Source organism: Oncorhynchus masou, chromosome 10 (genome assembly GCF_036934945.1).
Source record: "Oncorhynchus masou masou isolate Uvic2021 chromosome 10, UVic_Omas_1.1, whole genome shotgun sequence".
Classification (NCBI taxonomy): Eukaryota; Metazoa; Chordata; class Actinopteri; order Salmoniformes; family Salmonidae; genus Oncorhynchus; species Oncorhynchus masou.
In genome coordinates, this window is record NC_088221.1 from 15,994,146 (window position 1) to 16,020,545 (window position 26,400).

General features: G+C 43.8%; 2 protein-coding genes across 3 annotated transcripts; both read right to left on the bottom strand.

Moving 5' to 3' along the window:
• Window positions 1–1,118: 1,118 nt before the first annotated feature.
• LOC135546932 (acetylcholine receptor subunit alpha) lies at window positions 1,119–11,122 on the bottom strand. The gene is made up of 9 exons (XM_064975489.1): window positions 10,887–11,122; window positions 9,843–9,985; window positions 6,606–6,650; window positions 6,173–6,282; window positions 5,581–5,776; window positions 5,133–5,370; window positions 2,862–3,085; window positions 1,715–1,954; window positions 1,119–1,618 (listed from the first exon to the last, which is right to left on the bottom strand). Exons 1-9 carry the CDS (start codon window positions 10,930–10,932, stop codon window positions 1,487–1,489), a joined length of 1,374 nt encoding a protein of 457 aa, XP_064831561.1. The 5' UTR covers window positions 10,933–11,122; the 3' UTR covers window positions 1,119–1,486.
• Window positions 11,123–14,023: 2,901 nt separating this feature from the next.
• Window positions 14,024–25,984, bottom strand: chn1 (chimerin 1). 2 transcript variants are annotated; one of them, XM_064976034.1, is made up of 8 exons: window positions 25,740–25,984; window positions 25,248–25,577; window positions 23,156–23,240; window positions 19,493–19,666; window positions 18,589–18,666; window positions 17,609–17,746; window positions 16,948–17,053; window positions 14,024–16,789 (listed from the first exon to the last, which is right to left on the bottom strand). In XM_064976034.1, exons 2-8 carry the CDS (start codon window positions 25,500–25,502, stop codon window positions 16,618–16,620), a joined length of 1,008 nt encoding a protein of 335 aa, XP_064832106.1. In that variant the 5' UTR covers window positions 25,503–25,577; window positions 25,740–25,984; the 3' UTR covers window positions 14,024–16,617. The 2 variants fall into 2 exon arrangements, with proteins under 2 accessions (XP_064832106.1, XP_064832105.1); XM_064976033.1 differs by having other exon boundaries at window positions 25,248–25,984.
• Window positions 25,985–26,400: the final 416 nt, after the last annotated feature.

The window sequence follows — 26,400 nt, forward strand, 5'->3', positions numbered from 1 at the left end:
AACTAATTGCATGCTCAACCGATCGCTGCCCGCACCTGCCCACCCGTACAGCATCACTACTCTGGACGGTTCTGACTTAGAATATGTGGACAATTACAAATACCTAGGTGTCTGGTTAGACTGTAAACTCTCCTTCCAGACTCACATTAACCATCTCCAATCCAAAATCAAATCTAGAATCGGTTTCCTATTTCGCAACAAAGCCTCCTTCACTCATGCTGCCAAATATACCCTCATAAATTTTACTATCCTACCGATCCTTGACTTCAGCGATGTCATTTATAAAATAGTCTCCAACACTCTACTCAGCTAATTGGATGCAGTCTATCACAGTGCCATCCGTTTTGTCAACAAAGCCCCATATACTACCTACCACTGCGACCTGTATGCTCTCGTTGGCTGGCCCTCGCTTGATATTCGTCGCCAAACCCACTGGCTCCAGGTCATTTATAAGTCTTTGCTAGGTAAAGCCCCACCTTATCTCAGTTCACTGGTCACCATAGCAGCACCCACCCGTAGCACGCGCTCCAGCAGGTATATTTCACTAGTCACCCCCAAAGCTTATTCCTCTTTGGCCGCCTTTCCTTCCAGTTCTATGCTGACAATGACTGGAATGAATTGCCAAAATCACTGAAGCTGGAGACTCATATCTCCCTCACTAACTTTAAGCATCAGCTGTCAGAGCAGCTCACAGATCACTGCACCTGTACATAGCCCATCTGTAAATAGCCCATCCAACTACCTCATCATCGTATTGTTATTTATTGTATTTTCTTTGCTCCTTTGCACTCCAGTATCTCTACTTGCACATTCATCTTCTGCACATCTATCACTCCAGTGTTCAATTGCTAAATTGTAATTACTTTGCCACTACGGCCTATTTATTGCCTTACCTCCCTAATCTTACTTCATTTGCACACACTGTATATAGATTTTTTTCTATTGTGTTGTTGACTGTACGTTTGTTTATTCCATGTGTAACTCTGTGTTGTTGTTTGTGTCACACTGCTTTGATTTATTTTGGCCAGGTCGCAGTTGTAAATGAGAACTTGTTCTCAACTGGCCTACCTGGTTAAATAAAGACGAAAAAAAGACACATAGAAAATAGACAACCAGTGTCAAATAGGCCTATCAATTTTACTGAAATACTGTATTAAAGATGAATGAAAATATATAACAAAACATATTGAGTAAAGACAACAAATATTTTGATGACAAAAACATGATTAGAATGGTCAATGTTGATCAACTGTTCTATAATACACGAGTGAAAATATAGATAAACATGCATGCACCCAGCGATCTGAAGTAATTGCAAACCACCCAATAATAATAAATGTATGAGGGTCAAAAGCACATTCCTCATACAGCAATATGTGACTTTAAGGTCATAGGGCCAAGAGTCACTAGGGCCCAGAGTGTTATCTGGTCAGGTCATAATGTCAATAAAAAACATCTGGACCTACTCAGGACACCCCGCAGACCGCTAAGGTGTCATGCTCAGCTCAATGAGACGGCCCGCGAACACTCCTAGGGTGCCAATGATACACACCGCCATGAACACACACAGCAGAATGTGATCCAGCACCATGGCTACAAACTTCCACTCTTCAGCAGCCTGGGAAAAGAGGAGAGCAGTTAGAAACACTCCAACGGAGATCTTTAATAAGGAAACAAACTGTAGGAAGGACGGCAATGTATTCCATAGTCTTACACTGTTGGACTCCTCATCAGACTTCATGGTCTCAGCGATGTATTTAACCCCCTCAATAGCACTGCGTACGTCAGGGTTCTTGGTCATGGGGGACTGGTAGGTGACTGCAGTAGGGGTGGGCTTGCCTGAGATGTCTGAGATGTCGAAGTCAGCACCATAGATGTTTTTATCCTGTCTCTCCTTTGCAGGACGCTTCATTGTTGAGAAGAACATGAGGTTGGGAATGGTGTCAATGAAAATCTAGGAAGCAAAAAATATGAAAAGAATGAATGAATCAAATGTTATTAGTCGCGTACGCAGTGAAATGCTTACTTACGAGCCCCTAACCAACAATGCAGTTTTAAAAACGACAGATAAGAATAATAAATAAAAGTAACAAGAAATTAAAGCTTTTACAACTGTGTATAATAACAGACAATAATAAACAGACTGGTAAAATGCATACAATGAGATAAAAGGCTAATTGATGAACATATTCATTCAGATACTTTCTAGCTCCTGAATCACAAAAGTAGGCTTAAAAAGCAGTAATACAGTCAACAAGTGCAATCATCTATTTTCTGTCACTAGATGGCAGTACTGAGCTACACCTATTAACAGTGCAAAAATAATGTTGAGACCTCTACTATTAAGTAGACTTTATATCACTCACAGGAGGTTGGAGACACCTTAATTGGGGAGAATGTGCTCGTGGTAATGACTGAAGTGGAATCAGTGGAATTATATCAAATACACTAAACACATGGTTTCCATGGTTTCCAGGTGTTTGATGCCATTCCATGTGTGGCGTTCCGGCCATGTCATATACAGTCCAAATATTTTTTTATTTAACCTTTATTTAACTAGGCAGGTCAGTTAAGAACAAATTCTTATTTACAATGATGGCCTATCCCGGCCAAACCCGGACAACACTGGGACAATTGTGCGCCGCCCTATGGGACTCCCAATCACAGTTGGATGTGATACAGCCTGGATTCAAACCAGGGACTGTAGTGACGCCGAAAGCTCTGAGATGCAGTGCCTTAGACTGCTGCACCACTTGGGAGCCCTGTAAGTAAAGCACTATTCTATAAAAAGCTCTTAACTAAATTATTTTTAGATAAAAATAAATAAAATCAAATGGTAGAAATGTGCCAGCTTTGCTCACCTTGCGAACCCAGGGGGACATGGTGTGAGTGCTGGGGGAGCGGTGGTGGGTGTTGATGACGATGACAGTGATGATAATGGAGGCAATGACGAAGACCATGGTGAAGAGCATGTACTTCCCAATGAGCGGCACAGCACTGGAGGTGGAGGGGATGAGCTCAACGATGACCAGCAGAAACACAGTCAGAGACAGCAGGACAGAGATACTCAGAGTCATCTTCTCACCTGAGGACACACGCGGTCACAACAACCAGGTCAACAAAAGCAGACGCATACTGCAGAATTCATCTATGGAGAAAGGCGCATTTGAAGTTTGCAATCATGCAAATGATCTGCCATTATCACGTGTCATACATTTCATAATCTGTCAGTCATAAGGCACACAGACGGTTTGGAGCAGATCAGTGGAAAAACGAGGCTCATGACAGAGACTGAACATGTGCTCGCAGGGAGGCCACTGAGACTCATAACAATGGATTCAATGCTAAACACTGTGAGAGCAGTTAATAACTGGGCTTAAACAAATATTGCAGTCACACCAATGCCCCAGCTCAACTCAGCTGTGACACCCTTAACAACTGAATTAAACCAATTCCATCGACATCTCTTCAAAGTGAGCTGGTTTGATGGCAATTTGGTCTCAAGTCTTGCCTTCACCTAATCCCCACTCTGGTTGGTCCCCAACTATTAATTAATTACAAGAGGGTTTGAAGTGATCATTGTGATAATTGATCAGAGAGAAAGAGACTAATAGCGAGAGAGAGAGAGAGAGAGACACAGTGCCATAATTCACAGTGATGAAGCAACACTGACTCACAGAGACATGGGAGGGTCATAATGTTAGAGGGTAGCAGTGACATTGTTCCTCTGGATAGTCAGTGCCATCACACCCTTTAGGGCACCAACTCATTCTGACCACAGGGAGGAGTAGCTTCTGATCCAATTGAGTTCCTCCGACCTCCCTTTCAGCCCGGATGGCTGAAAGATCATGCTGCCTAGTCACCTTACCCCTATACATATCTACCTCTCTCACTCCAGTACCCCTGCACATTGTAAATACGGTATTGGAACTGACCCTGTACATAGCTTATTACTTTCTCTTGGTATTCTTATTATGTGTTTTTGTTCTGCGTTATGTTATTTTTAGTGCTACATTGATACTGATTACTGCATTGTTGGGTTTAGAGCTGTCAAGAAAGGCATTTCACTGTACTTTTGACATTAAAACTTGAAACATGGGCAGGAATTTGCTTATAAAAAGAACTTAAAGCTGAGTCTCTGTGAATTGGTGCTTGAACAATATTGCCCTACCACAGCAAAAAGCAAGATAGCGCAAAGGAATTTGTGATTTATTTTGTCCCGTTTAGCCTTCCATGCATATAGGCCTATACACAAACAACCTCACGTACGCAAACATACACACAGGCACACAGACAATAGAATTCCAAGTGTGTGTTATTTTCAGTTGAGCACATTCACACCCAGACCTCATTCACACAGATTCTAGAATGTGAACTATGTGTTGTTTGTCAACTTTGTGTTGCTGTTCAGTCAAATCCGTGAATCTAAAAGGCTTCCATTTGGCATCACAGCTCCTCCATAGCATCATACTGTAGCAGCAGCCACATCAGAGCGAGGCAGCCAGTGATGCATTATACATTAAAGGAAAGGTCTGTTCGCAGACATGGCAGCACACAGGGTCTCTGTGTAATGAGGTAGGCCTCCACACTGGCAACAGGACCAAACGCTAGCTGAGACACAGCACTGGTACAGCTAATGTAGCTACTAGTAACGTCCGAGGCCCAGAGACAGATACAGGTGTAGGATCTTAATTTGACCAGTATTGTCGTAGAAAAATAATCCTGCAGCAACAGGATTTGAATGTTTAGTTCATAACGCTGCTTGATTGGTGGTTAGGCTATTAGCTGGACAAAATAAGTCTACATGATAAGTGCAGTACTGTTAATATAACAGCGTGTTAGTCCAGGTTTTCAGTGAATTTATGTAAACCACGAGGCTCATCTGAATTTCCTGCGGCGCAGGAGAATTCTCAGGAACAAAAGAGTGGCCAAATTAAGATCCTACATCTGTAGAAGGACAAGCGTGTTGTTGTCGGTACCAGCCAATGCAAGTACCGATCTACACAACCACTACGTGAGCTGTCAACATTGCAGCTATGATGCGGAAATTGGGAGACAAAATATATTTCCGCTAATCTTCAGCCAATAGAAGGGATTTAGAACTGAAATGATTGACGGGACGCTCCACCAACCAGAGTCAGTTGGCAGATAGAAGACGAGGCCAGTGAGGAATGAGAAGAGCATGCAGGGGATGATGACGTTGACGATGAAGTAGAGGGGCAGCCGCAGCATCAGGAAGTGGTAGGTGATGTCCAAGTAGGGCGTGTCTGGGCAGCAGGCATAGTACACCCAGTGTTTCCAGCTGCGGTAGTCCTTCATCACCCACTCTCCACTCTCCATGAAGTTACTCAGGTCAGGGCGGTCGCTGTCCTGGTGGAGACGGGTAAATAAAAAGATGTTGCGAAGACGCAACAGACCAGGAAGGGATCAACCTAATTGGTATTTCCCAGGACTGGTGGTATTATGTCATGCTTTTAAAATCATGTGTTAAATCAGTAATGGACTGTATGTGTATGGGTAACACAGGAGTTACACAGGGGATCAATCGGGGAAAAATGTCAAAATGTTGATGATTGTTACGGGATTGACGACAACCAAGTTGCCATCGTAGGTCCATGTGCCCAGCTTCATGCTGCAGTTCTGCAGGTCGAAGGGGAAGTGCAGCACGATGATCTCACAGTAGCTCTTGAAGATGGCAGGGGGGTTCCACGTGATCATGCCAGTGTGCTCCAGCAGCACTTTGGTCTCGTGAACGATGGCGAAGTCACCGTCAGCACTGTGGGCACACACAAACACGGGCATCAACGCAGGAAATAATGTTAACGCAGAGGGGCATCACTGCCTGGGGCTTGGCATGGCCCTGCCATCGCAGGCCAACCAACCAGAGCTGAGACCGGTACAGGTTGCTGTGGCATAGGAGCTGGTTGTCAGGGAGAAACAGCCGTGTGTCAGACACAGCATATGGTGTGGGTGGAACCTGTGATATAGAAGCCAGATTTAGCCTGCTGCAACCTGAGCTCTCACCCACTCTGCACAGAGGGAAAAGAGAGGGAGAAGTAATGTGGTTTGAAAACATAGTCACACACAGTCAGTCTGTCTGGTGGCCTTTTATCAAGGAAAGTATCAGTGAGAGAATGGTAAAAAGAAAGACATTTGATGCAAATGTTCTTACTTGTTATAGAGAACGAGGTCAGGACGCCAAATGTCAGTGGAGGGCACTCTTATCTTTTTGATTCCGCCATAATCCTCAGGATTCCATTGCAAGTTCACATCCTTCCATTGCTGGAAAATGACGGTACAAAGTCCAAAGAGCACGAATAGAAAATATCAGATAGATTATTTGACTTGAAGTCTGATTCGGAGAGGGATCATTTCAATAGGGATTTTTTTCAGAGAATGTTTCATTACAGTTTAGTGAAAATGAACATTATTCAACGGCTTATAAGGATTTTACACTATCTTCAGAATTATGGTGAAAGTTATGATAATTACCCATACTTAGATTTTCCTTGTAATTACTCTTACAAAATAGCCAGAAAGAAAACATTTTGATCTCATATTTACTGTATATTGCAATGTAGATACAGGAAACAGCAGTAACAAACCTGTTTCAGTCGAACATTGCTGTTGACAATCTGGTTGACCTCATCCTGTAGAGAAAGGGAATTGATTTTAGTTTCTACTGTTACAAAAACAATAATTAGCCTACGGATGTTGTTGCACTCGCTAAGTCTAGGGGTCTTAGGCCTAGTTAACTAGTGTGTGACCTGATTTAAGATGTGCATCTAAGTGAGAAATCAGCATATGCAATGTGTTTACACAGAAATCTCTCCTTCTTGACATCTTGGTCAGCCAATCCAAGCAGATTACCATTTGTTCAGATGGTGACAAAATAAAGTGTATCCTGGTAGAGTGTGCCTAACTGTGTGTTAGCACTAAACTACCTACTGCATAACACCTCCCCCATCAAGAAATGTAAAGAAAAAAACAGTCACCAGTATATATTTTCCTCAATTGTCCTAAACTTCTATACTTTCCCACCCTCTTTTCCATAAAACTTATTTAACTGAAGAGACCAAACTATATACACCATAAACACCAGAGCTGCAAAACTATGAAACTTGGCTCCAGAAAACCTCACCTCTGAGATAACGCCATTCTAGAAAACCAGACCAACCAAAACCATCAAATTCACTGGTCTGCACTCAGCTAATTTCTTCCTGCCAAAAGTCTGACTTGACCAAACCAAGGGACAACCTGTAACCTCTATAGTTCTAAACGGAGAGACCAATTCCATTCCCGAGGCCCATGATCACAGGCACCAAGCTCCATCTGATATGAGATTAGAGCACCCACCACCAGGGACAAATGAACGTTGACCACAACTTCAGCAAACTCACTAGGAACCCCATTCACGTTCCCCAATGTCTCTTTGCTCCCATGCTGCCGGGGAACTGAAGGGGAACCGTTAGCCTCCCCACTTTCCTCCAACTTAACCCGGAGACACGAGGCCTACATGCTGTAGGAACTTTCAACCGCTCTTTAACAGGAAGTGACAAAAACGGTGGATCTAGCTTTTCCACCAAACTCACTTCTTCAATCTCCTGATTCTCATTACAAGACACAGCCGTATCACCCTGCAAAACTCAGACCAGATCCTCACTAAATGAACAGGAAGAATCTCCTCTCTCCCACAGCGTAGTCAAAAAAAGTGTCAGTAACATCAACCCCTGACAAACAACCTCATGGTCAACCGGCAGAGGGACCACAACCTGTTATGCAGAGTGGAAAAGGGGGAACCCAAGAGCAGACTCAGATGAGGAGACTGGGATGAAGTAACCAAGGTATTTATTGAAACACAGGGGGAAGATAGAGTGCAGGTCAGGGGAAGCTCGGGCGGGTTGCTGGAAACCAGGTGTGGAGGCTGAGGTGAGACGGGTTGAGACAGGGTAAGACCATTTCAAGACCATTTCAAGGACAGCTTTTTTCCATCTACGTAACATTGCAAAAATCAGAAACTTTCTGTCCAAAAATGATGCAGAAAAATTAATCCATGCTTTTGTCACTTCTAGGTTAGACTACTGCAATGCTCTACTTTCCGGTAACCCGGATAAAGCACTAAATAAACTTCAGTTAGTGCTAAATACGGCTGCTAGAATCCTGACTAGAACCAACAAATTTGATCATATTACTCCAGTGCTAGCATCCCTACACTGGCTTCCTGTCAAGGCAAGGGCTGATTTCAAGGTTTTACTGCTAACCTACAAAGCATTACATGAGCTTTCTCCTACCTATCTCTCTGATTTGGTCCTGCCGTACATACCTACACGTACACTACGGTCACAAGACGCAGGCCTCCTAATTGTCCCTAGAATTTCTAAGCAAACAGCTGGAGGCAGATGGAGTGCAGGTCAGGGGAAGTTCGGGTGGGTTGCTGGAAACCAGGTGCGGAGGCAGAGGCTGGAATGAGAGGGGTTGAGCCAGGGTAAGCGGGTCCGGAGGGGAATCAAAGGGAGTCGTAGAGTGGGGAATCCAGGACAGAGTAGCAGAATGACGAGACGTGGGACTGGAGACAGGGACCAGAGTCAGAGCGGGCAGAACTGTAGCGGAGAGGAAGGCAGCATCAGGCAAGGAAAAGAGGATAACAGGATCTGACTAGTAACAAACGGCTCGAAACGTAGACTGACTGAGCAGAGATTGCGATCTTGCAGCATGGAAGTGGCAGGGCTGAGTATTTTTAGAGGTCTTGATTATGGAGCTGGTTGCAGCTCGTGGGGATCGGCTCTGACTCCCGCACACCTGTCTCCACCCATACAATCACACACACACACACACACGCACACGCACAGAGAGGGAGAGGGAGAGGGAGAGGGAGAGAGAGGGGGAGAGGGAGAGAGTACCCGGGGAGTGGCGGCAGGTCAAGGAGACACAGGATGAGCAGTAGAGGACGTTGCCGGAGCAGATGTGACACAACCTCCTCTACTGTGGGAAAGAATGCGTCAGCTAAAGGAAACAAAGAGTCGCTGACAACCTCTGAATCTAACAGATCACTTGGGGAACCAAATCATTAGTCAGCCCACAAGGAGAACCTAGTTGTTCATTGTCCATCAACTCAACATAGAACATCGTCCTAAATTGACACCTGAATTAACTTCATCCTCAAATTGCAGAGGGCACACTATATCACATATATCTACCCAGAAGAACTCAGCTAGAGACACAATAATCAACTTCCTCACTAGGGAGAACCATTTCCTGGGAGCCACAGTCTATTTTGGCAAATAATGTTTCCTCTACGTCCCCACACACATCATCATCCTCCCTCTCTGGTTTGCCATCAGCACCCTTCTGAACCCGATTAGCTTCACAAACTGGGGATACCTCAAAAGCCTCCTTGAAAGACTTCGCCCCCTGAGACAACTGCCTTTTGACTGACTGGCAAGACAAACTTCCTCCGTTGTATGCAGCCCTCCTGTCAACTGCCATTTCCTGTTCCAGCCTCACTCTTTCCAACACATATTCCTCCTCCTGACTGCTATCCACTAGAACTTGTGGCCAGAACTGTTCCCATAACAGAACTGCAACATCTAACTTGTTCAACTCCTCAGCTATTTCAACATTTTTGCCACCTGACGTGACTGATCCCTTGTTAGCTTGAGAAAACCTCAACTAAAACTCCAACCTCAGCACAAAACCATGCTGGCTCAAATGCTCCCATAGTCAAAATAAACAGAACCGACTCTTCGACTGACAGAAGTTACAGTTAGCTACATAGTGTTGGCAGTGACGTGAATTGCATGATAAATATTGGTTGATGTGGGATGGTGTGACGTTTTTCTTACCACACTGATGAGTTGAATGAGCTGCAGGCCAACTGTAACCACCACTGGGTCCTTGAAGTGAGCGACAGGACGCACCACCTTGTTGTAGCCAGTGAACAGGGTTTTCACCAGACGGGTTTCATCCTCAGAGCTCCAGGCAGAGCCTATAAGAAACACAGGGACAGCTTGATGCGTGGCTCACATGGCAGAGATGGATAGATTGTGGGTTTACAGCACCAGCAGACTGATAAGTAGTGGTTAATGTACGTGCAAATACAGTAGTATTAAATGTACTAAGTGGCCTGCCTGCCTGCCTGCCTGCCTGCCTGCCAGCCAGCCTGCCAGCCAGCCAGCCAGCCAGCCAGCCAGCCAGCCAGCCAGCCAGCCATACACTGTTATATATCATTGGTATACTATCATCATGGGATGCTGGGGGTGATAGAGATGAGAGCTCAGTCAATACAGGCAGTGTTTCAGACTCGACATCTGCTATTTCCGTTACATATTTGACCCATGCCAGAGCGGTATCCCATTTCATTTTCCGCTTGACCTTGAAACGAAGCCTAGTGGTGTGCAAGAACATAGTATGAAGCTAAGCACGAGTGACGTTTTGAGACATTGAAAACAGTACAATTGTCTGGAAATATGATATGCTATATGAAACAACTGGCTCATTAAGTCAAGCACAAAGTCAAGCACAAATAGATGGAGGTTAAAAAACGAAGTGCACACACCCCTGTCAATCAAGAGAGCCTAATGCTGGATGCTTTCAAAAAAAATGACAACATTTCCAACAGGCACTAGCTTAGCTAGAGTATACCTCATATAACATTTGAAATCTTATAGTTAACTAATGGATAAAGCATTACCAAGAATCAATGTGAAGTTATCAAATTATGTTGATGTCTCATGACTAATGGGCTTGATTTGTAAAATATGCAAATTCTTTGTTTAGGATAGACTATCACCTAAAATATCCTGGAAAAGGTCAGTTATAACCGACAGAAGAACAGAAATGGCAAACTAATTTTATCAGTCAGACAACATGTTTAGTATATGGCTTACCTGATAGAATGATAAGGAGATGAGAAACAAAAAGTAGGCGATTCATTCTTGTGTTCGGTTCCCATAAACTCTGGGGTATCCAATGTCCTGAGTCTTCGAATAGACGGTAAGCGGCTAGTTAGGTAACAACATTATTTCTGTCTACTTTAAAATCAGGTCAAAATAATTGCAACACTGACTTGCTGCTTCAAGTACTGAAATGGGGAACAGTATTGTTGTTCCCTGACACCATATGTTATGAGCCACCACCAATAGCCGTCATTTGAGAGGGTCACATTCTTTGTCATCCCTCACACGTTACAAGCGCTACATGCCTGGCTAATCTAGCACTAAAATATCTCACAGTGCAATATACTTCCCATATTGAAAGATCGCAATAGCCTCTGCCTGCTTTCCAAAACGAATGCATTTGTTGTGATATATGTACAATTAGGCTACTCATGAACAGAGCATTGGAAATGTTATACTGTTCCCATTGGTTAACTTCTGTTTACATTAAGATGTAATTTCCATAATCATTATTTGGGAATTCTATATGAGTCGTTGATTACATGTCGAATACATTAATCAAACGGCCACCAATGTTGTCCTCTTGGATGATCTTGCCCCTAATGGAGATGGTATCCCTCTTAGGATAATGTTGTACTGCAACATACCCACAACATCTACCCCATCTAGCCACTCCAATGAGTTTCCAGATGGCCAGGCATGAAACCCAAACACCCCATCCCTGTACACCTGCCCCTCCCCACCAAGGCATTGATGGACCAGGCAACTCGATTTCCCTACAGCCTCAACTCAACCCGTTCAATCAGCCAGTCACTCAACCAGCCGCCTCATTCATCTTATTTAGGGGGAAATTGCCATTTTGGCAATGTCTGAATTAAGAGAGATCTGTCTCTTAACCCCCTCCACTTCTCTCCCCATACCAATCACAGACCACCTGAATCCTACAGTGCCTAAGTGCCTCCTGCCTGGACCCAACCCATGTGACCCTGGAGAAACCCATTGAATCTGCTCATTCAAGCTCATTCAAGGTCAGACAGTGGGAACGTGTCGTCCTGCCGTTGCGGTTGAGACACGGTTCTTTCTTTCAGCAGGAGTCAGCCGTTCTTATAGCCCTGCGGGGAATCTCTCCCAATCACACCTCCTAGTTTACTCTCTATTCGACATGTGATTAAAATGCTCTCTAAACCCGAATCTGAATAATAGCAATGTGGAGTCTGTGGAACATCTGCTGGGGATGGCAGAGCATTGAACATCTCCCGCTGCATGTTTCTACACCCTGCCAGATTATGTAGATTACACTTTCCATGGCAGAGAGGATTATGTGTGTTACTGGCATATTTGTACATAATATTTCGCTCTCCCAAAAAATAGCAGCCTAGTGTTACGTGTATTGTTTATAAAGAAGATAAAAAAATTATATTTATAATCACTGCATTCTATTACTTAACATGAATGTCAATTAAAGCTCTTCTAAGAGCTCTTTGATGTTGTGAAGGTATTTTTACAGTAGATAATTTGTCTCATACACACTCGGTTTTCTGGGTATGATGGGTGGGGGAAGGGATGGGATGGCTGGTTAGTATGGGATATTGGTGTTTGGTGATGCAATTGAATTCAATCTAGGCCTATGCAGCTTAAACGTTGTCCCTTCAATTCCTACAATATGTTGTATAGCAGAACTATAGCACATTCCCACATTCAGAAATCAACATGCTACCACTTTAGCCGTCAACAGTCTGAAGAGAAGCAGTAATGTCCACAGGACAGGCGCTGCATCTCCGTACAACACGTTCACTTCACATGTCGGAGCTGAACGCTTCAGTGTGTCTTTTGCAATTGGAGACGTAGGTCAGCCTCCGCAGGAGGAAATGTCACACAGCTTTGTCCAATCAACAAAGAAAGGTCAGTTATCTCACGGATCAGAAGCACACAACAACAAAAAAAAAAACATGTAGATTAATTCATGTGAGTATGAATCAGCCATCCCATGGTAATTGTAGCAAATATTATTTGACGTGCATGAAGAGAGGTCTGTCATGACATTATCACAGCAGTAGTCTGAACGTTTAGACGAGTTTCTTGGTCTATCGGCTGCAGCTCATGTCGACGGATTTATAACAAATAGCTGAAAAAGCTGTATGAATTCGAATAAATGACACTTTTATTGACCAATCAACCAAAACTAGATAGGAATTCATTCACCATTAATTCAACCTAAAGTAAACGATAAAGCCCAGTGATAAAGATGTCAAGAATTCCTGAACAGGTTTAAACCATACTAGAGAGCATGAGGCCACAAAAGGCTGAGGACAAAATGGGAAAGCATGAGGTGTTAAACACAGAAAAGATTGGGGCAGCCAGGTCAGATTATATGGCTTTTAATAATCCAACCTAAATGCGTAGTGTTTCCACAGTTACTACTGAGAACAATGGCAGAGCATTTCGTGGGATTTCACATTCAATTAGGAGAGGCCATCTGCTGTCATTCAGGATGGCTGTGGTTCTCCACCAGTAAACACTGCCCAGTAGGACCTCCAGTGGAAAGTGTCTGAAACTCAATCAGAACATGAACCAAAAATAACAACCGTTTTTGTTCACTGCCAGTTTAAATGCAAGGGTAGAGTTTGATCTTATAATGAGCCGCGAGTGAAGAAGATAAGGCATGACAGGTTTTTGGAAATTGTGTGGAAAGAAATAGCTTGTGGGTTAATTAAACATAAAATCATAAAATGCATAAACCCCAAGGGACAATGTTTGCATATGTATCCAGCAATTAAAAATCTCCTGAATGCAGACAGGGCCATGCCTAAAGGTATTGTGGGTTTTGTGTTAATCCCAGAGCGAATCAGTGTGATTGACGCCTAGTTGGAGGGGATGCTGCATATGGTCACGTGGGCCCTGGGTCGTCTATAACACAGCCTGTCACTCTTAATATGCAGATTGAGAGGAACAGCCCCTTTTGTCAAGGTCATTTTGCATGTACACGCAAATGTAGCATGCCATGTACCTCAATGACTGGTGTTCTGGACACATTTAGCATATTCTAAAATGAACACACAATGGCACGAAATGCTTATTCATTGGCTTCGTTGTTACTGGAACAATTTAGGTGACTCAGAGCAAACAGGTTCATTTTCAGCAAGCAAGGTTTAATAAATTATAATTTACATGCGCAAATTAAGTACAAAAATATTTTTAAGAAGAACAAACATTAAATGCACAAAGGTAACAGTTTGAACACAGTTTTGACTGTCAGGCAAATGTAAAAGACCATTTAAAGGTACACTGATTGTTTTCTGATTGAAAGAGGCTTTGCATTTCCCCTAAAAAATACTTCTAAAACAGCTGAAAAGGCAAAAAAGACCGAATCAGTCAAAGATAATTACAAAGGTTCAGAGAAGATACAGTAGTCTATTTCACATCCAGGTATACAATGCTTCACAAAAACAATTGCCTATTGGGCAACTGGCAGGAGAATCCTGTAAATCTACATGACAAATAATAGCAGAGTAACTATAGCTAGATTTCCATCCAACTGGTGATATATTTTCATGTGAATATGCTAAAATATGTATAAAAACAATATGAGCATTTTCCCACCAGAGATGTTTTTCCATCAAATTGACTTGTGGATAAAAGTCTGTGTGTGATGATGTATTGCACATAAAGATACCTGCATGCTTTCCCTACGAGTCATAGTGGGAGGACCACACAACTTTAGTGGGAGGACCACACAACCACTCCAAGTTTACTTCGATATGATGGTTATTATATCAATATTTGCGCATAAAATTGTTTCCACCAACATTTCTCACGTAATTAATTTTACCGACACGAAAAGGTCCCACCTTGTCTAGCGTATTTTGTTTTGTTGACATTTGGCAAGTTTACCGACAAAATGATCTGTTTCCATCAGGCCTGTCATTAAATGTTTTATCCGACATGTACGTTACACGCATTAAAAGGTTGGATGGAAACCTGGTTAATGTTTCACAATATTTATCGCATGCGAGGTTACCGCTACAAAGCTACACAAAATAAAGACACGGCCAAGTCTGGTCCATCAGTGTTCTACACAAGCCCCGACAAAAATGGGGAGACAGACATGCAAGTTTAAGGTACATCACCATCCACACCCATTACAGGGGAAGAGAAAGTAAGGTTCAGGACTGCTTAACTGGGAGTGGAAATGGATGTATCACAAATGTAATTACAAAGATTCATATGTAATACAAATGCAATAGAAAAGTTCCTTCAAGTCTTTGCACAAAAAAGTGTTTAGCCAGCATCAAGCTGTTTTACAAAAAAATCTGTCTCTTTCCTTCCTTATCTTAGCAGGATGGATGTGTCTGTTTTTCAGAAGAGGATGTCTTCCTTATCTTAGCAGGATGGATGTGTCTGTTTTTCAGAAGAGGATGTCTTCCTTATCTTAGCAGGATGGATGTGTCTGTTTTTCAGAAGAGGATGTCTTCCTTATCTTAGCAGAATGGATGTGTCTGTTTTTCAGAAGAGGATGTCTTCCTTATCTTAGCAGGATGGATGTGTCTGTTTTTCAGAAGAGGATGTCTTCCTTATCTTAGCAGGATGGATGTGTCTGTTTTTCAGAAGAGGATGTCTTCCTTATCTTAGCAGGATGGATGTGTCTGTTTTTCAGAAGAGGATGTCTTCCTTATCTTAGCAGGATGGATGTGTCTGTTTTTCAGAAGAGGATGTCTTCCTTATCTTAGCAGAATGGATGTGTCTGTTTTCAGAAGAGGATGTCTTCCTTATCTTAGCAGGATGGATGTGTATGTTTTCAGAAGAGGATGTCTTCCTTATCTTAGCAGGATGGATGTGTCTGTTTTTCAGAAGAGGATGTCTTCCTTATCTTAGCAGAATGGATGTGTCTGTTTTTCAGAAGAGGATGTCTTCCTTATCTTAGCAGAATGGATGTGTCTGTTTTTCAGAAGAGGATGTCTTCCTTATCTTAGCAGGATGGATGTGTCTGTTATCAGAAGAGGATGTCTTCCTTATCTTAGCAGAATGGATGTGTCTGTTTTTCAGAAGAGGATGTCTTCCTTATCTTAGCAGGATGGATGTGTCTGTTTTTCAGAAGAGGATGTCTTCCTTATCTTAGCAGAATGGATGTGTCTGGTTTTCAGAAGAGGATGTCTTCCTTATCTTAGCAGAATGGATGTGTCTGTTTTTCAGAAGAGGATGTCTTCCTTATCTTAGCAGGATGGATGTGTCTGTTATCAGAAGAGGATGTCTTCCTTATCTTAGCAGGATGGATGTGTCTGTTTTTCAGAAGAGGATGTCTTCCTTATCTTAGCAGGATGGATGTGTCTGTTTTTCAGAAGAGGATGTCTTCCTTATCTTAGCAGGATGGATGTGTCTGTTATCAGAAGAGGATGTCTTCCTTATCTTAGCAGGATGGATGTGTCTGGTTTTCAGAAGAGGATGTCTTCCTTATCTTAGCAGAATGGATGTGTCTGTTTTTCAGAAGAGGATGTCTTCCTTATCTTAGCAGGATGGATGTGTCTGTTATCAGAAGAGGATGTCTTCCTTATCTTAGCAGGATGGATGTGTCTGTTTTTCAGAAGAGGATGTCTTCCTTATCTTAGCAGGATGGATGTGTCTGTTTTTCAGAAGAGGATGTCTTCCTTATCTTAGCAGAATGGATGTGTCTGTTTTTCAGAAGAGGATGTCTTCCTTATCTTAGCAGGATGGATGTGTCTGTTTTTCAGAAGAGGATGTCTTCATTTTTGATGAGGAACTCCACCACCTGCGGTTGGTAGCGGATGTCGTTGAGTGCCGTCATGGCGTCCAGGTTGGGGGCACGCAGGAGAGTGGGCCCAAAAATAATGCCCAGGTTCTCCGCATTCATCAGGTTATCCTTCTCATTCAACGTTACCCTGAAGTAGAGACACATCAAGGACAGACAATTAACAGCTGTGTGTTGAAAACCCACTGAAAATGAACATCTGAGCATTCAATTACAACCATGTCTCAGTTACACAAACAGGATGTTACATATCACCAGGGCAGCGAATCGTTTTGTTGAGAAACTCACCTCTTTAAATGGGCCATGAGGTACCTCAGGGTTTCACTGTGTGCTGCAGGCAGCAGTTCCAGAGCCTCACGGAAGGCCTTTAGCCGCTTCTCTGGGTCTTCCAGCTCTGAGAAGCAAACAGATGAATGAGGTGAAAGCAGAGCGGCCACAAGACAGGCTCTCAGAACCTCTAAACATCCGTGCTCAATGGTTCTCACTGGAACTATACACTAGCATGAACGATCAGAGTACAGTCAAGATGAGCTGCTGTTGAACTCCATATAACTGACTACCAAACAATCGTCATTTTCTAAAATGGAACCATAAGAACTTCAAACGTAAAGGAGGATCTGATGCTTATTTTATGTGGACTTCATGCAGTAGCAACACATAAACAGTGGAAATGCGGTAAAGCACAGCAATATACACTTGAAAAAGTCTCTATTTTGCAGAATCGTCTTTGAGAACTCAAAAAGCTAAAGAAAGAGCAGGATAAATGTTCACTGAACACTTCCGACATGCGTCAGGGCTTGAATGTTGAGGGATTTACATGACTCAACCACAGATATGAAAACGCACACCAATGGCATTTCTTCTTGCATGGTGCTGGTGCGTGACTGAAACAATTATGCATAATTTTAACTGGCAGAGAAGAGGAAAAAGCTGCTTAGGTCGGACTCACTTGCAGTCTCGATAAACCTGGGGTAGGCGTCGTAGGAGATGACAGGAATGGGTAAATCTCTGAGGTACAGTTTAAGTGCACCCGTGATGATGTTGATATCTTCATAGGCATTGGCAGAGATGTCTGTCTTCTCACCATCTGTGAAGAGATATAACACACTGTTAGACACGAGGAAAGGACTGGTTGGATGTGCACAAGGCACTGTTACAATTGTCTTGCTGATTGAACTCAAGGACATTGAGTTCAAGCAGCATGGCGTGCTGGCAGCGTAGTGCGAAGTGAAGAATAAAGGGCTTGTGTCACTGTGGGGGATGAAATCTAGGCTACTTCTCTGTTTTGACTGGCCTGGCCTGTTCTACTTTTCCCTCGGTTCTACATCCAGAGCAGGCCATGGCCTAATTCTGCCGAGGGTCTACATATCACAGTGTTGTGAGTTGGAATGACACTCTGTCATGTGTGATCTCCCACACACGGGTCTAGCTAGGATTTAGCCCATGGCTCCAGGGTTCCCCCCTGTCCATCTCTAAACTCACACGGTACTGGGCAGAGAATGAGGCAGACGATTTCTAACTGCCTCTTTAACTGTGATAGGCAAATGAAGTTGGAGGTAAATGACATTTCTACGGTAAATTACATTTCGGTCAGCTACGGTTGTTGGACTCGTCGCATGATTTGCCATCCCCAGAGCTGGCCCCTGGCCCCTGCTCCCCTGGCCCTGGCTATACATCCTGTGACTGGACCGCGTCAGGACAAGCCGTGCTCTCCCAGATGGAGAATAATCCCTCCTCAAATGTGTCACCTTCCTATTAATACTGTCTCTATAAACACATCGGAGTGACAACATTGAACTCAAACATGACCTAAAAGCATCACATTGAGCACACACGGAGGCGCTAAGAACCGATAAGCATGCCGCGAGAGGCACCCGAGGGGGTTGTTAACACCCGGACAGAACCATAGGATGTCAAAAGAAGACATACCTCTGTCAAATGTCAACTTGACATCTTCGACTGAATCGCTGAATCCAGATATTCTGTAGAGCCCTTCAGACTTCAGTCCTATGACAGAGGGATAGAGAGGTTTAATGACAAACGCTGCATTTACACAACATAACATAGGACTGGAGTGGGCATCCAACACAGATTCAGCTCAAGAGCAGAATAAATACGGCCAAATTCACCTTCAGCGGTGAACTTGGGCAACAGAAAATGTCATTAAGCTCCCCCATATGGATGAGAAATTAAAAAGATCTACAATAGCACACAGGGAATAACATGGACAGATGCAAATAGTTTTCTGTGTTATAATAAATAAAATGTAAATAAAAACATTAATCAAATATTGCATGAGTTACAGACGTAGATTACCGGGCTATACAATGAGGTAGAAATGATGCTTCTAATATATCCCATTTAGCAGACGCTTTTGTCCAAAGCGACTTACAAGTCGGCTGGGGCCACTACTTTTACATATGGGTGGCCCCAGTGGGAAACGAACCCACGACGCTTGGCGTTGCAAGCGCCATGCTCTACCGACTGAGCCACACAGGACTCTACATCGTTGAGTGATTCAACTGGAACGCAATCAACTGAAACACCAGCAGCAGCAACACCACACAATCCTCCATTGTGTACAATTGCCAGGCCTCCCATCGGCTCTCCACATCAAATGAATGGAAAGGACCAACATTAGAATCATCCATCCTTCCTGTTACCTGCACTTAATTGGGTGTGTGTACATGTGGTGATTGAAAAATGCATCCATCCATTACTGAAACACACAAAATAGAACATTTCCTGAAAGGGAAAGAGGGAGGGCGATTTCCAAGAAGGGTGGGATTTCCAACTATTTCAATAGGGCCATGGCTATCTATCGTCTTCTCACCTCTCGATTCAATCTCCTGTATGCACATGTCCACCACCATGGGCCGCTTGGTGTTGTGAGCTTTCACCAGGGTTGTTAGCTCACAGCTGTACACTTTCTTGATGTGTTTCAGGTCTGGCACGCAGTTGCAGGGTACCATAGTGGAGCACTGCTTGTGGACATTCAGGCCACAATCTGGAAGAAAAGAGGAAGAGGAGAGTGAGAATGGATAACTTAAGAGGGAAGTCTTCTAATGATATGTTCCAATGATATCTTCCAATGACATCCCCCAGAGGACAAAAATAGACCAGAATTAACATTGAAGTGTACCATGAATAGTCTGCATTGTTCATTTCATTTTTGTCGACTGGCTTGGTTTCGTTTTTGCTCGCTAAGGCCTAAATTCTCTTGATCAATATTTGGAGTCAGAATGTCATTGGACCACTGGAGAATTCTGTCCTGGCTGATGACTTCCCCCTTTGGTCAGCTGCCAGGGGTGTTATTGGAGTCACCTTGAGCACTGGAATGGAACACAGGTCCACAAACTCTCCCTCATCCAGACGGCGTGCCAGTCATGCATCACAGTCATTTGTAACAAATTCAACAAAGGTTGATCTTACATCTACCAAATTTATTCTGGATTCTACTATGTGGCTTGGTTTGTTTTTAATCTGCACAAAAAAATAAAAAATTAAATGATCCAAACCTCCTAGACGTATTTTGTCACAGAGATTTGTAGCACAACATGAACCTTATTTGTGTTCTTCTAAGCAGTGAATATGTTGTTTCAATGATCATCCCCAGTGCTTTTGTCTTCGGTGCTAGTGAGTGGGGCCTGAGGCGCAGCTGCCTGCATCAGATTCAGAACAGGTTTCACCTTGCAGGGAGCACAGCAGAGAGCCGACACAGTGAATCCTTCTTCGCTTTGTAACAGAGGCTTTTAGAGGGAATTAGAGGCGCACTGAAAACAATGTGGCCTGGAGGATGGAGACTCAGGCCTGCACGCTCCATTCTCCTCCAGAATCTGGGCTCGCACACAATGGCCGTGCAGGCAGCGATTCAGCCGCTTTGGGCTACACTAGACCTAGTTTCCTAGACTTAAATGGGCCAGCTCCTTCAAGCTTTAAGCAGTTCTCTGCCTTCTCCCAGTTTGGAAGAGGAACTTTTGACAAAATAATTATGCATTATAGTATTCCAACTACATCTCGAAATAAGCATTTTGTTCACTGAGGTTTTTTTTCTATGACTACATGGTGTTTCAGAGGAAATATGTCACCATTGTTGCTCCTCAAATATCAAATCCCACATTTAAAAAAAAGGCACAAAAAGACTATGATGTAGAGAAATAGCTACACATATTTTGATTAAAAGTGGCCCCAGAGAAATTTCCGCAGGCTTTACTCAAATGCATTGATGCAGGGACGTAATTACCTTTAAGAGATGATTCTATTAAGGGTGTGAGACAGGCAGCGTAATAGAGGGCAACATCCCACCAGACACACACACACACACACACACACACACACACACACACACACACACACACACACACACACACACACACACACACACACACACACACACACACACACACACACACACACACACACACACACACACACACACACACACACACACACACACACACACACACACACACAGGTTGCCCCTGGGCTCCAGGTGGGGTGGGAAAGCCCAGAGGGAGCCTGCAGACAGACACTGCTTTACTGCACTGTCAGCTCTATCGCCATGGCGAGGAGAATACACTCCACAAGGATGAGCTCTGCCCTGATTTGGCTAAAAGGGTCTAACACTGGAGTGGGGTGAGGGGCTGGTCCCACTGGTGGCCAATCAACACATCATCATGTTGTCTAACCTTTACTGTGCCTGAGATCTCCAATGCTTCTCTATTTTACCATCTCTAATGGCAGCAGCATGTAGACAAACACATGGTCCTGTTGCTAGTTATTCTATGTTGTTTTCCACCAGGCGTAGAATGGGGATGAATAGAGACTGTGCTAGCGAGGCTGTGTGACCTCGCTCTCTGATTCTGGCTGCTGAATTTTAATGCGGGTGGAAATGGAGCTCCTTCCCAGTGCTCAGAGCCCCACTCCTCATTAAAGAGACATGCCAGCTTTGTTTTTCTTCACGGGCATGATGGTATGAGGCTGGGGGGGGAGGGGGCGTCCTCTGATGAGGAAATGTGGCACAACAAGCACTGGCAGGGGCTGACTTCCTGGTGCTCGCCCAAAAACACTTCACACATACAGAAAGAAAGGGGGAGGGCGTTTTTGGAACGCAAATTCAAACATCGCATAAGACTTCACTGTCCTAGATTCTGGTCGCCATGGCGTTAGTCTAAAGGAATGAAAAAATACATGTGCACGTTTCATCCGATTGTCAGCAGCTTTCTAAAGCAACGCATCAATTATTCATGCCGCGGCTCCCACAGATATAAGTGTAGGTCACTTTGTCCCATTAATAATACATTAAATACAGACATCAGTCTACGTTACGGCCTTATTCAGGAATGATGAACACTGGAAAACTACTGCTTTATAGAAAACCACGATAACACTATCTGCAGTTCGATGTGCCTAAATAACAATACCTGAAATTGCAGTGCACTAGTTTTGCTCTCAAGCGAATGAGTTCATCATTTCTAGAGATCAATAATATCGCAAAGCGTGCAAGCACGGCAGCAATGTGATCTCATGCAAGCCGTTTGCATGCTGCATTCATGGGTGCCCCACTTATGCTGCATTTTCTGTTGTTGTTATCCTAGCATCATGAAACCACTTATTGCCTAATATCCTGTGATATAGATGCTGCAAAATCTTCTCAAAACCTTGAGTCAATTGAAAAATTACCCCTTAGATGGGGACATAATAATTTCAGGACCATACTGTACATTCAATGTAAATGTGCTGCTACACAATATCAGATCGTTAATTGCTCACAGTGCAGCAATATCATTCAACTAGTAACATCTGCCCTGATAGGCATAGGTGTACGCGTGTTTAAAAATGGGAATCTATTCCCGAGACCATCAAGGGAGAATTTCAGCATGAATCCACAGAGGCATTCTCAACCCCCCACTTCTGCTGCAACTGGAGCACAGAGAGAGGAAGCCAGTCTGAGTCTGGACGACACTGTGCATTATGATAATGGGCTGATCAATATATAGATTGCATATAGAGTGCTTATACGTCTGCCGTCGAGTGGAGAACAATTGCTTTGTCCATTATATGGGAATATGGGAGCTGCATCAGTATAAAACAATCGCATTAAAGCTTGTCCTTTGAACAGTGGCAGAGTAACGCCATTAGCAAAACTCACCAACCGGACCTCTCATTCATTCGTACAGTAACACATCATTTTCTGTTAAAGCAAGGCATTCATGTTAGTGAGAAGTACTTATTACAGTAAATCCTCAATATTGAGTCCTCATTTTACTCCGTTGCCCAACTCCTCTAATCTGTTCCCCAAATATTGGTGGGATTTTAGATTAAAGGGACGCAATATGACCCCAACTTACACTCACATTACAAACCAGGTTACCCACACACCGGGGTGAGAAAAACATCAAAGTCCTTTACATAGATAAAGAACAGCATGGTGTTAAGTAAAACCAGCAGCAGCTGTACAGTGGCTGTCTACTGTAAAGAACAGTACAGTACGTACCTGCACATTTGACTCCCTGAGCCGTCAGCCCCCACATGAAGTTGGCACAGTATTCACACCAGTGAGGTCCCCGGAACGTGTGGACCTGGAGGATAGAAAGAGAGACAAAGAGAGAGGATGGTTGTCAGATGCTGCAGTTATGTACCACATGGGTACCACACCTTCCCCATGTTGCCCTGGAGACACTACAATGCTGGCGTCTTAAACTAGCCAGATTGTGTGTGTGTTGGAGATGAGGGGCGTTTAGAGCCCAGTCAAATCTGACAGGATGCCTAATCTACTCAAACTGTTAATGAGTGGCCAGGCTGAATAGGGTTGGAGGTGGAGAGCGGGGAGGATGGGTGGGCACTGTTGACGCCGTGCCAGTGTGAGGGGGGCATGTTGTCATGGAAATGTGCTACGGCAACGGATTGCTCAAGCAAGGGCAAGGAAGGGAGCTCTCTCTCCACCAGGTAACATAACAACAGCTCAGCCAATCAGGGGTGCCTGATCCAGACCTATTGGGAGGAGGCAGAGCGGGCTCCCTGTGAGGTGTTTTCCTACACTACAATGGGAATAATGGCCCTTTTATGTGAGGTGTGAAATACTAGGGCCATCACCAATACTGTGTGTTAACTCATTATGGGATCAGGGACAGCATGAGAGGATTAACAGTAAAACAATTCATCACAGTAAAATGGTATCAAGTCTGATGAATTGTGAGTTCATCAGACTATACTACTGGCAGGAAGGTTAGAATATATTTTGTGATTCATGGCCTCACAGGAAAATAAAACCTTATTCACTTGAGTATTTAAAGAGCTGCTGTCTTTAAAAATCAACAAATCCCTTTGAAAATGCCCCATGTGGCATTTTATTTTGACGTTTTTTGTTGTTGTTGCGGAGGGTGTTTTAGTTGTGCAATTTGTTGAGTCCATTATTTCTCAAATGAAAAAAATGTGTGAGGTGTTGTCTTATGTAAATGAAGTCGGGCTGCTGGGCAGGTCTGTCTCACTGTCTTTGCTATTGGACAGAGTGCAATCACCGCAGCTGTTCACACCATGTTAGTGGGAAAATGGACATTGTCAAATCAAAGCCAACCGTCATTTATCCGTTGTTACATTATGCTATAAACTCTGTTTTAAACAAGACTTTGTGACCAAAATTATCCTATTTACACTTTGTAGTCAATTTTTGACACTAAAATAACTGTTTCTGACTCATATTGATATCACATTGTCAAAGAGATCCATTGCTTTTTAAAGGCAGTCGCTCTTTACGTAGGAACAATGAAAATTTGAATTCATTCATACAATTTAGCACCGGTTGTTGTCTCTGGCTATTCAGTGAATTTTTTTCTGACATTTACATTTTTTTCATCATACTTTGTCATCATATCTTCAAAGAGATATCTTGGCTGTACAGGTTAGCGTGTACAAGGTTCAGGATCATTCGGAATTAACATGCTCCGTCATTAACTATTACACACTAACCATATCAGCCCAGATTGCTTCCCGTGGAGGAGGGAGCTTGAAACATTTGAGCTAAATGTGTGACAGACCCTTAAAATGGCAAAATGGAGAATTCAGCATGGACTGGCTGGCATAGTAATACAGACATAAATAAGGAAGGAGGGAAGCAAGAAGAATGAGTCCTGTGAGTGTCATCAGTCCTCGAGCCTTTGAGGGAATCTTTCTGCCCCAGCTCCCCACTTCATTAACTTACTTACCCAAACAGGCAGAGCAGAGCAGACCAGAGCAAGTCTGATGACTGGAGCCTAATGGGAATACCACTCGTCCACTGTTTCCCCCTCTTCATCGCCTAATCTCCCCATCTGGTACTCAAACCAACAACAGTGGACCACAGACCGCCCAACAGATTTCCTTTAGAAAAAGGCTCAGTGGAAAGACCCAACAACAGTCCTATTCGCTCATGCTTTCTCTCGCCCCATAACCCCCTGAACAGACATTCTGGTGGCCAACTGCCAGTATAGGAACCTAATAGAAAAAAACGCCACCTGTCCACAACATGCTGAAATAGAAGCAATATTTTACAGTGGAACGGCATGACGAAGAGATTCAACTGCTCTTCCTGTGGCAATTTGTTGTCTCACCTTGAAGTTGTGGACTTTCTCGTACTTGGGCGGCAGGCTGTTATCCTTCAGTGCGGCTTTGCGGACCAGCGAGGTGAGCTGTGAATAGGCAAACAGTTTGAGAGGCTGCCAGATAGTGGCTGGAGGTTTCTGGGGTCCTGAGATCCTCATCCCCAGAGCAGCAGCCAGTATGTCCTGCTGGTTGGCCTCCTGCTTTGCCTTGTGCACCAAAGACTTCTCTCCCTTCCGGACCTCGTAAGACTCCCTGGATGGCATTCTGACACTCAGGTTGACCAAATCAGATGAACAAGCAGCAAGCCCTATAGAGCAGTCAAAAAAGTCAGAGGTCCCCTGGAGAAGGAGAAAAAGAAAAACCGGGATACTTAGAACTAGTCTAAACTATGTCATGTGAATTGCATTGCTCCAATTTGACAAGCCTAAACTTAGCGAAGAAACACAAAAATGGCAAAATCCAAAAAGCAGAAAGACGTGTCCTCCTTTAAATCCTCTCACAGCAGAGAGAGTTGGGATGAACGGTGCTCCAACGATGAGAGTGTCAAGTCCTGTGATGGCTGGAGTTGGATAGAGAAGAGAAGAAGCCTTGGGTGCTTATGTGTTCCCTGGGAATATGCAGATGAGCTGATGTTGAGTTAATCCTCTCCTCCCTGTGTAGAGCTGATATATTCTCTCTGGAACACAGACAGCACAGTGTGTGTACTGTGGATGGATGCTGCCAGCACTACCAGAGTGAGGGGGAAGAGGACGGGGGAAGGACCCAGTCACAACGGATTAGATGGATCACACTGGCCAATCAGAGCGAGGCAGGAGCCTGCTCACGCTTTATCATTGCCGTTTCCCCGCCCCCACAACCCCCCTCTAAGATCCAAAGCAGGAGAGCTCGTGTAGGAAGAGTCGGAGTGAGTGTGGGTTGATAATGAGTAATGAATGAGTCATGCATCATCACTGGGCTACTGCTGCCCACAGCTAAGGACACTGGTGGGCCGTTGAAGAAAGTGCTATTTTCAAAATCTGGTTACCAACCGTTCACTGTTCCAGGGACCACAGGGAAAACATAAAGTAAACGTTTTGAACCACATTTATTTTCTCAAAATGAAATTCACAAAATATGAATCATTGTGTCGGATGCGCTATGAAAAGGGAGAACTGATGCAAG

Coding starts and splice junctions, on each gene's coding strand:
- LOC135546932 (XM_064975489.1), bottom strand. CDS start 10,932: ATGAATCGCCTACTTTTTGTTTCTCATCTCCTTATCATTCTATCAG. Junction 9,986..10,886: donor TCTCCTTATCATTCTATCAG/GTAAGCCATATA, acceptor TGTTTCTTATAG/GCTCTGCCTGGAGCTCTGAG. Junction 5,371..5,580: donor ACTTGGTTGTCGTCAATCCC/GTAACAATCATC, acceptor CGTCTCCACCAG/GACAGCGACCGCCCTGACCT.
- chn1 (XM_064976034.1), bottom strand. CDS start 25,502: ATGCCATCCAGGGAGTCTTACGAGGTCCGGAAGGGAGAGAAGTCTTTG. Junction 17,054..17,608: donor CAGGTTTATCGAGACTGCAA/GTGAGTCCGACC, acceptor TTTGCTTCTCAG/AGCTGGAAGACCCAGAGAAG. Junction 16,790..16,947: donor CTCATGGCCCATTTAAAGAG/GTGAGTTTCTCA, acceptor TCTCTACTTCAG/GGTAACGTTGAATGAGAAGG.